General features: G+C 41.4%; 1 protein-coding gene across 1 annotated transcript in view; it reads right to left on the bottom strand.

Annotated features, from left to right (window-relative positions):
* LOC136611105 (E3 ubiquitin-protein ligase RNF213-like) overlaps positions 1-13,730 on the bottom strand; it is a 228,127-nt gene that overhangs the window by 121,535 nt on the left and 92,862 nt on the right. Inside the window, exons 18-20 of the mRNA XM_066590378.1 lie at positions 5,060-8,620; positions 1,841-1,977; positions 1,296-1,391 (exon numbers count right to left, since the gene is read on the bottom strand). Of these exons, the coding sequence (XP_066446475.1) occupies positions 1,296-1,391; positions 1,841-1,977; positions 5,060-8,620 (3,794 nt within the window). The remainder of the gene's footprint in view (positions 1-1,295; positions 1,392-1,840; positions 1,978-5,059; positions 8,621-13,730) is intronic.

Below are 13,730 nucleotides of genomic sequence, written 5' to 3'. Positions count from 1 at the left end.
ATTGCACTAATTCAAAATCAGCATCAGCCTTGTTAATCTAGGTTGTAATTAGCCTCGGCACCAGGTTTTATAAGGTTGTTGTGTGAGACACAAATCTCGCACAAATATAAACCCCATTCTTTTGAATATCCAGAAAGGACAGAAAAGGCGACAGTCCTTGGTATCCAAAATGATAGCAGCACTTTATTACATATGCTAAAATAGCAGATGGAAAAATGTGACACGGTGCACAAAAAAGTCACATGACGCTTTCTCACGCCTTAATCTGTGACGCTTTTGCCTATTTTTTGTGTGCCGCGTCCTGTTTTTGCACCTATTATCTGATATATAATAAAGTGCTGCTATAATTTTGAATACCAAGGAGTGACGCCTTTTCTTCTTTCTTTTTTGGATATTTGAGATTCTTTAATTCAGGCAGAAGCACCTTTGAGTTACCATACATAGTCGCGGTCAGCGGTAATCATCCATTGCCGAGTGCCGTTTGCCTCTTTTCAAAGTTGGATTTTCTATTCTTTTGAATGGGGTCATACACATGAGTGATAGTCGCTGCACATCCTATCTTTGAGTGTGTCTCGGATCGCCCATTGTTTTCATGGAGCATCACACTATATGCTAGGTGCACACGAGTGCGATGCAAGGCCTCCCCATTGAAAACAATAAGGGAGACATTCCGCGATCCTATGTACTTCTCGAAAGTGACGTGAGGAGGTTTTGATATAAAAACATCCCGCATCAGTGGGGAAATCGCATGCTGTCGAGCGTGATATTGGGCCGTGATTGGAGGCCCGATATCAAACTCGCCCATGTGAAGTTAGCAGGTCTAGGCTTCACAATATATAAACTGCATGCATCTGAAACCCCACACATCTGCGAGACATAAGGAGAGGAAGATTTTGCTGGGAATACTGCAATTTTAAAGGTACGGCTTTACATTGCATAAACTGCATACTCCCAAAATCCCCACCTCAAGGCTGTGCAGGGTTAGGGATGGATGCAGTGTAAAACTGAACCCTAATAATGTTGTTGATTTTTTGGACTTAGAGGATTTTTTTCGTATTGAAGATCTATCCATTGAATTCAATAACAACTGCGCCTGCACTACCAAATTGGGCCACTGCTGTACGGACGGAATGATCTGCTTCCTGTATCATCCAAACTGACAGTGGTGCTGGAATCCATTTAATAATCCATATGAATCCATTTAATAATCCATATGAATCCATTTAATAATCCATTTAATATTTCTCAGTGAGGGAAAGCAATCATTACAGGAGGCACATATTGTATCAACTTACTTTGCTGATGCGACGAGATTTGCTCCCTTGGACCCTTCTGCAAAATCAGTTTGTATTATCAGTATTATATTTCCAGATGAAGATTCTAGAAAACCCCTAATTTGGAAGAGAAAGTAACAAATCCATCAAAAATCAGAAGGCAAAATAAAGAAGTATTAAAAAATTTGGAAGCCTGGTCGGCTAAGGGAAGTAAGGCTAGACACACCTGAGTCAAAGTCTCCGCTGCAGATTCCATCATAAAAGCAAAAAAAATATTAAAAATTCTGTGAAATGATGGACAGGACACTGGAAGAAACCAGCCCAACCTCACTACGGCCAGAGGGGTCCATCGGGGGCAGTCAGTGCCCGTTCTGTGACAGATCCATTCTTGCCATTATTTTCATTAAAGCGGGACAGACACAAATACACATGCAGATGTGAGCCTATCCTTAGCCATACAGGGATATCCTGCAGGCCATGACAGGTACTGCAGTGGATCAAAAATTATTTAAAAATGTTGTGTCTTTAATAACAAGGCCAATTAACTAATTACATAGAAAACTTACCGAATTTTTTTCAAGAATGAAAATTCTGTGTCAAACTGCTGAAGAGATAAGATTTCAATGCGGCTGATGCCGGTCTGTAACTCAACTTCCAACAGCTTTTTGTCAGCGGAGGTAAGTAGGCGAGAAAATGTTGTGATCTAAACAGAAAGAGTCGGACTTTACGGCTCTGGTAGACGGCAACAGCCGAAAACAATTCAGGGGAAGCAAAAATCACAGACATAAAGAAGACCTTCCAGAACTAGCAAGACTCAAAGCCAGCGCGGTAATGGCTGGACATCAGCTGCCAAAGACTGCATTATCTTAACCCTTTAGTGAGCGCCGCATTTTGGGCTTTAATGAAAAACATTTTTTTTCCATTTCGAAGGAGGAAGTTTATACAGTAGTTTTTGTTATGTTTTATCCAACTTACTTCCTATTATTGCATTCAACAACCCATAACACTTAAGTCTCCTTCACACTGGCGATCGTGATATCGCCGCAAGAAAATCACAGCAATGTCACAATTTTGCTCATGTTGCAAAACATGATGTTTACAAAAACATTGCTGCCGCTTGCACGTTTTTCTTGCGATAGACAATAGTTTCTAATGTTAAAAACACATTGCGCGAAAATCGCAAATTTGTGTATTGTGATGCAATAAAACAAAATAAGGTAACATGAGTGATAAAAAAAGAGCAGATAGGGCATGCTGCAATTTACAAATCTTGCAGGAGTGAAAACATTGCAGATGTGAATTAAACCATTAAAAAGCATGGGTTTTATAATTCTGCGTTTTCCACTCTCGCGTAGCGCAAAAAAAGATTTTCTCACAAGTGTGAAGAAACCCATAGGCCTCTTGGTCAATCGCGATATCGCCACGAGAAAATTGCGGCAAAATTGCATCTTTGTTTCTGCAGTTTTTGTGCATCAGCGATTCTTTTTCTTGTGAAAAATTGCGCACCACATGGCTGCTGCCTGCGAATTTATCACGGCTAATAGCAGTTTCTAATGTCAAAAATGCATCGCACAAAAATCACAAATTAAAAAGGAGACTCCTATAGAGAAACATGTGAAAAACGCAAATTGCAGAAAGATGGGGCATACCGCGATTCTCGAAACATAGCATCAGTAAAAACATCGCTAATGTGAAGGAAACCATTGAAACATGTGGGTTTCATAATTCAGCGTTTTTTCATGATTTTCTCGCCCGTGTGAAAGTGGCCTTATTTTTCTGGAGCTGCATGAAGGCTTGTTATTTATGGGACAAGTTGCAGTTTTCATTGGTAATATTTCATCTACATGCAACTTTTTGATCACTTTTTATTTCGTCAACCAAAACCGGAATTTAACACATTTTGGCCTCATGCCCATGGCCGGGTCAGATTCCAACAGCAAAACCTGGCAGCGGAATCAGACCCGGCGTCCCCCAGAGACCCCATACTCCGCCGCGAGTCTTTTGGCCAGCGAGGTGGCGCACATGCGCAGTGCACGCCGGCGCTGAGTGGTGACGCAGATTCTTGCAATGCTTCTGTCGTGCTCACAGCGGCAGTATCGCGGAACGGACGGCTTCCACTGCACTCCACAGCTTCACTACAATGGAAGCTGGCCATGCGATTTTATGCATAAATTAGAACATACTGCGATTCTCAATCGCAAGCGGAAAATTGCAGTTGATTTCTGCTCATGGGCAGGGAAGAATCATTTAATATGACATGTCTATGGACAGACATTGGTTCGGAATTCATGGCGGGTGTCTGACCGTGAATTCCGCAGCAATAATCTGTTCGTGGGCATTCGGCCTTTGTTTCTATTCTTGAGCCGCTCACGATGCAGTATAGGTAACATAAATGTATTCCTTGGTGCGGTACAATTATGGGGATACCAAGTGTCTGATGTTTTTAGGGTTTACTACTATTGCACAATAAACACTTTTTAAAAAATTATCTTTTTGTTTGACTGCGTTCAAAGACGCTTTTTTACTTTTCCATTAACAGAGCTGTAGGGGGGCTTGTTTTTTTGTGGAACGAGTTGTAGTTCAGCAATTTTTTTTTATCCCCTTCTCACTTTCAAAAAAATCGTAAATATTTAACTTCTATTGCAACATAGCTAAGTATAGGAGGGCTTGTTTTCTGCAGGACAAGTTGTATTTTCCAAGTGGCTGTTGTAGGCAGGTGTCGGCTGTCAAATATGGCTTCCGAGTCTGCTCCACACAATGCCACATCAGGAAAGGGATAATATGCCAATCAGTTTACAGTGTGGGTCATTATGAATGTGGCATTTTTAATCAACACTTTACATAACGTTTTTAAACTACATTTTTTAGTCCCACAGGGGAACTTCAATATGTGATCTCTAGCACAATACACTGCACTACTTATCTGGTGCTGTGCATTATGCCATTAATATACAGATAACTAGGCCATTTGATCCTGACTATAAGTGACAACTAGAGTTAAGCGAACGTACTCTTCCGAGCTTGATGCTCGTTCGAGTATTAGCATACTCGATGGTGCTCGCTACTCGAGCAAGCATCACGGAGAGGGAGAGAGAGAGACCAAAAAAAAGCTCGGGACCCGGCAGCCCACATGCAAAAATGCTCGCTGTAGTCAATGGGGTTCATTACTTGAATAGAGCTCTCGAATTTCCGAAAAGTTCGACTCGAATAACGAGGATCCGAGCATTTGGCTGCTCGCTCATCTCTAGTAACAACCCCTTTTTTGTTTGAAACCACTTAGATGCCACAGTTGCTATTGATCGCTGCATTCAAGTGGTTAAATAGAATCAGAATTTTCTCCTATCCAGGTGGTTAGAGCAGAAACCTGGCTGTCAGACAATGCACTTGGAAGGTTTAATGCCCCCCCAGTGACCACTCAAAAGAGGTGTATTGGCAACCACCAAGCCAATTTTCACATCAGCGTTTAGAGCTCCATGCTGCACTTTTTTGTCCAGGAAAATGCCGGACAGCGTGATGAAAACCAAACGAATTACATTATAATCGATGGGGTCCGTTTAGTGCTGTTCATTTCCATCATATGATGGATGCTTTCTGCCAGGGAACATCATTTTCCAGTTCCCATAATGGAGCAACAAAACAGACACCCTGATGCTGATGTGAACTTGGCCCAAGGGGACAAACATGTGAAAGTTAGCCGATCTATAAAAACATCTTATTGCTCAAGCAGAACATAGCAAGCCGACAGTAATAGTGAGGACAGGGCCGTAAAGTAAAAGAAATATTACCTCCGTGAAAATGCTGGGGCTGTCATATGCAGACGTTGTGTGCGAACAGAGGAGGTCCAGTAAGGAGCCATGATGTTGTCTCTTGAAATACTCGTCAATTAATTCTGGTCTACCTAATCTGATGACAGAATCCGGTGTAGCACATTTAAGCAAAACATTTTTTGCCTTCTCCTTGACATTTTTTATATCTTCAGGATCAGGCTGAGTTGGATTCGTATTCTCTAATACCTGAAGGACAACTGAGGCACATGTGTCCGAGTGGTAGCCAATAAAGACATCAGAAGGGCTGTAGTCATTATCTTGTACCAGGAGGTAGTTTACATTAGCAATAGTGAAATCTTTCACCCAAACCTCAACTTCTTCAACAATGACTTTTTGCTCTTTTTTCAAAAATGTGCTTATATCTAGATAATGTTTTTCCAGTCTGTTGATCAGTGGGATTGGAAAGTCTTTGTAGACAACATCTTTTTCTTCAATGACTATCAGTCTGAATTTTGGATGAACTCTGCACTTCACACGATGAGTACCAAGACCCAAGTCTACATACTTCTGGCCAGCCAGATAAACGTAATATTGATTTAATGCATCGTAGAGGCTTTCGTACAAGTTTTGGAGATTAAGGAGAATGACCATCTGGCCGGTTTCCATACAGATCTTAACACGGTTTATATTTCGGCAAATCTGAGTATACTCTTGGTCTTTTGGAAAGCTGGATCCAAAGATGATTTCAGGCTGTTGGTTCTCCTGAAGAAATGCTTGCTGTAGTATCTGTAACGCTGCGTAGTTTTTGGTCAATATTAAGAGGTAACGGGATTCACAGTCCTCGCTGTCACTTTTAATATTTTCCATCACCAGATCTATTGTATTGTATCTCTCTCCAAGAGTTTGACCTTCATCTCCTATAAAAATGTCCAACACTTTTAAATCATCTTTTCCACTGAAATTTCGAAGGACAGCCCAGGCAATGTCTCGCTCCATCAAGTTTTCACGAGACTGTTTGATAAAAGCAAATACCATTTTTATCAGACTATAAAAGTCACGTAAACCAAAGAATTCCTTTTTCTGTTCTTTTTGAGTCTCACAAACTTGCTGATAAGCATCTGCAAAGCATTGGAAATAGTTAGAGACCTTCCTAAGGGTGAGGTTGTCAGATGAACAGATTCCTTGTGCACTTTCAATAAGTTCTTCCTTATTTGGATCACCACGAGATACAAAAATCCCCCTGTTCATTTTTGCAGGATCTAAAGCCCAGTTAGAAATGCCAATAAATCCAACCTTTTTATGTGGCAATGGGTAATCGTCAATGCAACCATCTTCCAGCAAAGGATGAAGTGTCTTTAAAGGCATTTTGGCTGAGTCTTCAGCAAGACCTATTTCATCCAGTACGACCACAGACACATACTCCTTTAAATTTTTCCCTTCCTGAAAGCGAGAACAGTGCTTAAATGTGCCAATTATACCTTCGGGAGTGGAGTGAGGGCTACATTGAAAAGATACCAAGTGGATCTGTTTAAGGTCTTTGTACAGTTCTGTATGAGCTGCCGGACCTTGCATGGCATCTGCAACAATGGTCTTTGCAAGTGACTTTGAACTTCCAGGTTTACCGACAAGAAATAATGGGATTTTAAGTTCAATACAGATGACCATCATAAATAAGTTCTCCTTCAAAGCAAGGTTTCGTGCAATGGTGTTCCTTATCTGTACACCTGATAAAAAGAGATCCTGAATACCACTTATCTCCCGTAAAATAGCAGCTTGATCTCTGTAAGGCGGCAGGAAATGTTTACATATAGCCACTCTGTAGGATTCCTTAGCTTCTAAGGATGCATGATAGCATACACCAGCAGCTAGCACTAGAGACCAGGAGACTTTATCCTTCTGAGAAGTGGTGTTTCCTTTACCCTTTAACATCTGTTTCTGATTCTTCAGCAGCTTTTCGTGATGGTTGTAAAACCACTTGAAGACCTCTACACAACGCTCAACATCTCTTAGGCTGACAAAGCTGCATTCATTATTCTTCAACCTCATGTAAGTCTGAGAAGCCGAGAGCACACCGGTTAGCAACAGTACATCACTGGTAGAAAGCTGAATCTCTTTTGCCAAACGTTGAACAATTTGCTGTATGTATTTTTGTTCGGTTTCATTATTCAGTTGTCCAAAGTCCCATACGAGTGGCATCAAGCTAGGAGGCAGAGCATGCACGCGGTACACCAGCTGCCTTAACGGGATGGATCCTAGCCTTTCCTTGGTCTCATCTGCAGTCACTCTGTAACCCAGACCAGCAGATTCTAAGCGACCGATCATTTCAGCCGTGTGCTTCCGATACGGGTTGCAGGCTGCAATTATGTGTAATCCCGAATGCTCTTCTAACTGCTCCCCATCTACAGTGTTATCACATAGAGCCTCTTTGATACTACTAATGGCCTCAGTTGTATTAGCTTCATCAAAAAACAACACCGTATCACATCCATCGGCTTTGTTAGAATGTGCAATTTCCTGTGCGTCCAGTATTTTTTGGTAAATCATCTCAGCCGTCGTGCCTCCATGAACTTTGACAAGCTTCATATTTTCTGTATCTACAAATCCCTTGCACAAATGGCATAAGAACTTAATCAGCCGTGTTTTTCCACAACCCGTTTCTCCCATGATGACAACAGGAATTCCACATCTGAATCTCATCTTAATGGCCAAAATCTTAAGGATGTTGTCTGTAGTAAGTTCATACGTTTCATCAGGATCAAATGGCCATTCGATCCCGAGGACGCTACATAATCTGCTTATTTTCTCATCCCTGGGAAGTTTGTCAAAGTCAGTATTGAATGGCACTCTTTGATGCCTCAATCCTTCATAAAGCTGCATAGTCATAACATTTTGCTGAATTATAGTATCATCTCTAGGGTTGATGGCATCTACACCTCCAGCATTATTTGGTTTTAAGTGGAATCCAATAAACGTCATGGACACGTGATCATTATTAAAGAAGATATAGGGATGAGCTTCAGACTCCCACTTTTTACGCAATAAAAAGGGAGCCAGGTCTTTTTCCTTAAGTCCGGGAAGGTTAATGGATTGCCTTCCTGGACTTTGATCTGCAATATCCAAAGATGGTGTAGCAAAGTCTTTTGCCATGATTATCATAAAGTTGACCACAAACCATTTAAATCCTGGCAATAGGTCTCCAACATGCTGAAAATCACAAAAAACTGAAGATTCACAATCTTTAAGTTGGAGATTTAAAAACCAGGCAAAGTTTCTAAGTTCAGCCCAGGAAGGATCAATAACTCCACAATGTAAAAGGAATATCTGCAGACACTTTGCTGGATCCCCTTCTACACTGCCATCAAGGTATGAAAATGTATCCAGATTTTGGCCATTATCAAATCGGGTTAAATACTGGTACGGTCTCTGGAAGCATTCACTAGAGAATTCCTGAACATCCATTCCGGGATCCCCACAGTCATCTGCTACAACTTCTGTGTATTTTCTTAGAATTTCTTTTGGTGAACAGCATGAAATTTTAGGAAATAAATCAATAAAAGTGGTCTGTCCCGCTTGAGGAGCCTGCAGACAAAAACATGCATCGTTAAGAAAAATGCAAAATAAGGACGTTATTTCTCTTAAAATTAAAAAGGACTTTAAACAGTAATGCAATAACATATTTCTGATTATGAGCAGATAATAAATCCATTTCAAAATCTGTTCGCAGTTTTAAAGGTCATAAAATATGCACAACTAAATCTTCTGCCATCTTTATAATGTGTGTTTAATCAAGACAGAATTGGAATCTCTTATCCTTTGTATCAAACCAAAAATTTAGGGTAAAAATATTTTAAAACTGCATCTCACTTATCACAACTTATCAAACTAAGCCCACAGATCAGGGAAGACTAAACCTTCATTTATTGATGTTTTTGTAGCTGTTGGGGCACATCTCCAATTCACACAAGGGGATGAGCTTTTGAGAACCATGCTTTTGTTGGTTACACAGAGGAGACTAGCCAAAGATTGTTTGCTCAATCACTGGCCGTTCACTGCCCTGTTTACACAGGAGAATTGTGAATGCTCATTCATAATCATTTAGGCCTCCTTCACACGGGCGACAAAGTCATGCAATTTTGTAGCATTGCTACAATACTACAAATCGCATGTATGTGAAGCCCATGGTTTCCTATGGGTTCCTTCACACATAAGATGTTTTCTAGCATGCTACAAAACGACACACAAACCTCGCAGGTTCGGCGATATGCGAGGTTTTGTAGCCCATATTCCCCTATGGAGCCTTCCTCTCTGTTGCATCGCATCGCACGAAAACGCTGTTTGCATGCGATGCAACTTTGACTGTAGCAAATGCTACTGTCAAAGTTATAATCTAAGCCCTAAATGCCGGGAAAAAAATACATATACATCACCTTAGACAAGCTGTCAGCCCGGCCGCAACTTCTCCCCAGGTTCCAGCATTGATCTTCTTCTTCTCCTTTGGCTGGGGATTCAAAAATCCCCGCCTCCTGGAAGCGCTGGCTGTGATTGGCTGACACTTAGCCAATCAGAGCAAGTGCTCGATGAATGGCAGTGGTTGAACCAACCACAGCCATTCTTCGAGCACTGGCTGTGATTGGCTAAGTGTCAGCCAATCCCAGCCAGCGCTTCCAGCAGCCGGGGATTTTTCAATCCCCGGCAAGAAGATGAAGAAGAAGATCCGTGCCGGGACCTGGGGAGAAGCTGTGGCGATGCCCCGGACAGCGCAGGAGAGGTGATGTATACTTTTTTTCCTCCTTTAGTTGCAGCTTATTTTCGGGGTAGGGCTTATATTTCAAGCCCCCTCCCCGAAAATCCTCGCAGGTGATGCTACAAAGTCATGCGATTTTGTAGTGTCACGTGGAACTTTGTAGTGCTACAAAATTGCGGTATTGCTGTGAGAAAATCGCAGAGATATCGCACTGTGCAGTGATAGTGGTTGATAGTACCACTACAAAGGCTCTTTTCAAGATGTACTGTTTCAAATGGGGGATTTTGAAGGCTATAGGTCTAAGACACACATTATATATATATATATATATATATATATATATATTTATATATTTCATCCTGTCTCCTATGAACATCTTTGATATACATTTCTGGAGGCTATGAGCCTAAAACATATACATATATATTTCATCCTGTCTCCTATGAACATCTTTAATATATGCTTGTACATTCATGTGTTGTTTGCACGGCAAAATTGCATTGTTACAGGAATTAGAAATAGGGAATAGTACTTCGCAAAAATATATATATCTTATATTCTTACTTATCTTCTGTTACACTGTTCAAAGGTCAGTGTGCAATAGTGACCAGTAAAGACAATGCCTTAATGTTTAACTGCTATCTATGTAAAAGCACATGACTGGCTGAAATGTACACATATTGACAATAGATGACTCTCCTTTAAAAATACTATATAAAGAAAGATGTTTTGTAATAAAGGTAGATTGCTTTTAGACACGGTCATGATGTCTGTGTTCATTGCTTTCTCACAGCGGCCGCTATAACCACCTCTAATTTGGAGCCTCACAGCATATTGACGAAACAATTGAATTTCCCTAGCATTAATTGGCACCCAAGAAACATGGGGCTTGAAGGAACAAGAGGACCATCAATACCTAGAACCCCCAGGACACAGATGGAATAAGGAGCCACTCGGAACCACGGATTGACAAAAACTGCGCAGTAAGGTATGGCTTTATCTTACTGCAATCTATCCGTGCTTCTTGGCTGCTCCTTTCCTGTCCGAGGGGTAAGAAGTGCATGCCTCTTATAAATCTTCAAGCTTTTTAAGAATCCATATGGTGGGCTGAATATGCTGTGCGGGTGTTCTTTAACTGTTATTGTTTTTATTTGCTACTTTGCGTGGTCAGTTTACAGAATATGAAACCCTCTTGCCGATCTCTGAAAGGCATCGTATAAGTTGTACCAGGGAAGCCTAAAGTATTCAGGGGATAAAATCCCTGATGGGAGCCTCTTATAGGTATAAGAGAAGTAGTAGAGACGGGAGGAAATAAGCAGGGTGAGGAAGTACCGACACAGAAACGGTGAGGAACTACTGACACTTAAAAGAAAGAACTGACATGCAAATGTTTTTGTCTTTATGTGTGCCTGTTTATGCATGAGTGAGTGATTGAGATGAGATGAGCTGACCTGATTTACATAACCTGACCCCCAGGGTGCAAATATAAATCTCTGTATCCTGTGTTAACAGGAACCCGATCAGTGATGCTGGAAGGAGTCCCTAACAAGGCCACGATTCTGGAAGGGCCCCCTGTGGTTCCGTTTGTATATTTCAATGGCAAGGGGATTGTTTTATGTGTGTGAAAGAATAAAAACAATAAGCCTCTTGGTGTACATAAGTCGCCAGCCATTGGCAATACTGCTGGTAAAGAGGATAAGGTATGGAAGACTGCAAAAGAAATAGTGAAACAAAGAGAATGCAGAGATGCAGTAAGTAAAGGATATGAAGGGGCAGGAGTATTAGACCCCCAGCATTGAGATAGGTTTGCAGAAAGTTATGCTGGATGGGTTAAAGATAATGGATTACGGGTAAAGTTGAATAGTTGGAAAAAGGCAAGTAAAGATATAGAAAAATGTTTAACAGTGATAATAGTTGCTAACTGAAGTGATGAATATAAGTATGTGGGTGGAAATGGGGCATAAGTTGTATTGTGTTTGTCATTAGATAACCTATACTGGACAAAGTATGTAAAAACCGCGATAAGAGTTTTTCTTGGAACCTATTATACAGTTCTGCTATTTGTCTAAAGAAGTTTCTTTGTTCTATAGGAGATAAGTTAAATTCCAAATGGTGGGGTACTGTGCTGTAGAGGGTCTACTTGTCTCTGCAAGGAAATGTGAATTAAGAATTGGTTATATTTGCCTACACAAGAGAAGTAGAGTGTGATATATTTGTTGGTCCTGATCATAAATGTGGATATGTCATTTTCTGTGAATTTTTGTATGTATGTGACTCATGTTGTGGTATATGAAATATATACTGTTCGAAGGCTGAAAATGAAATGAGAAAAGAATTCAAAGGACAGGTATATTATGCTCCCCCATTGCCGGGTCAGTTCCCTCTTCCACCTCCACCCCCTCCTTCATCTCAATTCCAACTATCTCCTCCTCCCTCACCCTATGCCAAGCTATTCACTCCAAGGTCAAACATTGGGCCGGAGGGATGGACTTGCTGTTATTGTGGACAACAAAACCCACATTGGAGAAGGAGCTGCCCTGCTTGCGGAGCTCCTCGGCACAAACTGGCTATGCCTATGATCACTATATCCAAGGCTAGTGAGTGGAAGCATGAGGAAGAGGACAAGGAGGAGATGCAGGGAGTGGAGGGTGGTACAGGAGCAGACATAAAACAGGGGGAAGGCAGATGGAGCCAATATAATGCAACATCAAAAAAAGTCAAATATAGACCATGGACGTCACAAGAGCATAGGTCACTCAAACAGCAATTACCTGACCCCATGACCACACCTATGCCTTTCTTTAGACACATAGCACAAATACAAGACACATACTCTGCAACATTAGCTGATCTGGGTCCTCTGATTATATTGAAAACAGGGGAGGCAGTGGGAATGATAATCTTAAAATTATGTGAAAGACTATTGTGGCACAGATTGGGATAAAATTAAGCATAGAGACTTAAGAAGTGGTAAGATATTTTTTTAATTGGTCTAGAGCGTTGGGCAAAAGAAAAAAATTGAGAGAACCCCCCTCCCCTTGTCTCTTTCTAATATCACACAAAGAAGGAAGAAAGTGTAGAACAATGCTATGCCCGCCTTCAACAACGTTGGTCAGATCCGGGGTATAGGGGTATAGAAGAAATGGGCAAACATTTACTTAGTATGGCCTTTGTAGAAGGTTTATGGGAACCCCTGAAGTCTAAACTCATAGACGATAGGCCAGAGTGGAGACAGTCTGAATCTCCGGCCCTTTTACAGACAGCAAAGGGCATTGAGTTAAACTTAAAGAAATAAAAAAAAGATGCTTGGACAGTCCTGCCACAAGGTGCACAGAATTCTCCAAACATGTACACCCAGGCACTCCAGTCTGTCTTGCAGGCCTGGATTCTGCCTGATGGAACTGTGCTGTTGCAATATGTTGATGACCTTCTGCTTTGTGCTGAGGATCTGAAAACATGTCTATCTGCAACCATTTCTCTTCTAAAATTTTTAGCAGAAAATGGCCACAGGACTTTAAAGGAAAAATTACAGCTTTGTAAACAAAAGGTTGTGTTTCTAGGCCATTGCCTAGCTCAAGGGACCAAACATCTCACAAAAGAACACAAAACTGCAGTTCAAGCCATTTCTGTACCTTCTTCTGCTGCCAAACTCTGCACCTTTTTGGGACTTGTCTCATACTGCTGTCCTTGGCCGATCATGCGACGGCAGTATTGACGCAAAAACATGGAGGACGTCCACGGCTACTTGGGTATTACTCCATGATAATGGATCCGGTGGCCCGAGGAGCCCCCTCCTGTGTTCGTGCATTGGCAGCAGTACAAGTAATGGTTTACAAGTCTTCTGAGTTGGTCCTGGACTACCCCCTAGTGGTTCTCACCCCTCATGACATCCAGAGTATACTCACTCAAGTACAACCTAAACATCTGTCTCTAGCTCGTCAAATA

Source organism: Eleutherodactylus coqui, chromosome 2 (assembly GCF_035609145.1).
Source record: "Eleutherodactylus coqui strain aEleCoq1 chromosome 2, aEleCoq1.hap1, whole genome shotgun sequence".
Taxonomy (NCBI): Eukaryota; Metazoa; Chordata; class Amphibia; order Anura; family Eleutherodactylidae; genus Eleutherodactylus; species Eleutherodactylus coqui.
Note: the sequence above shows the minus strand (reverse complement) of the source record. Positions and strands in the feature narration are given on the sequence as shown.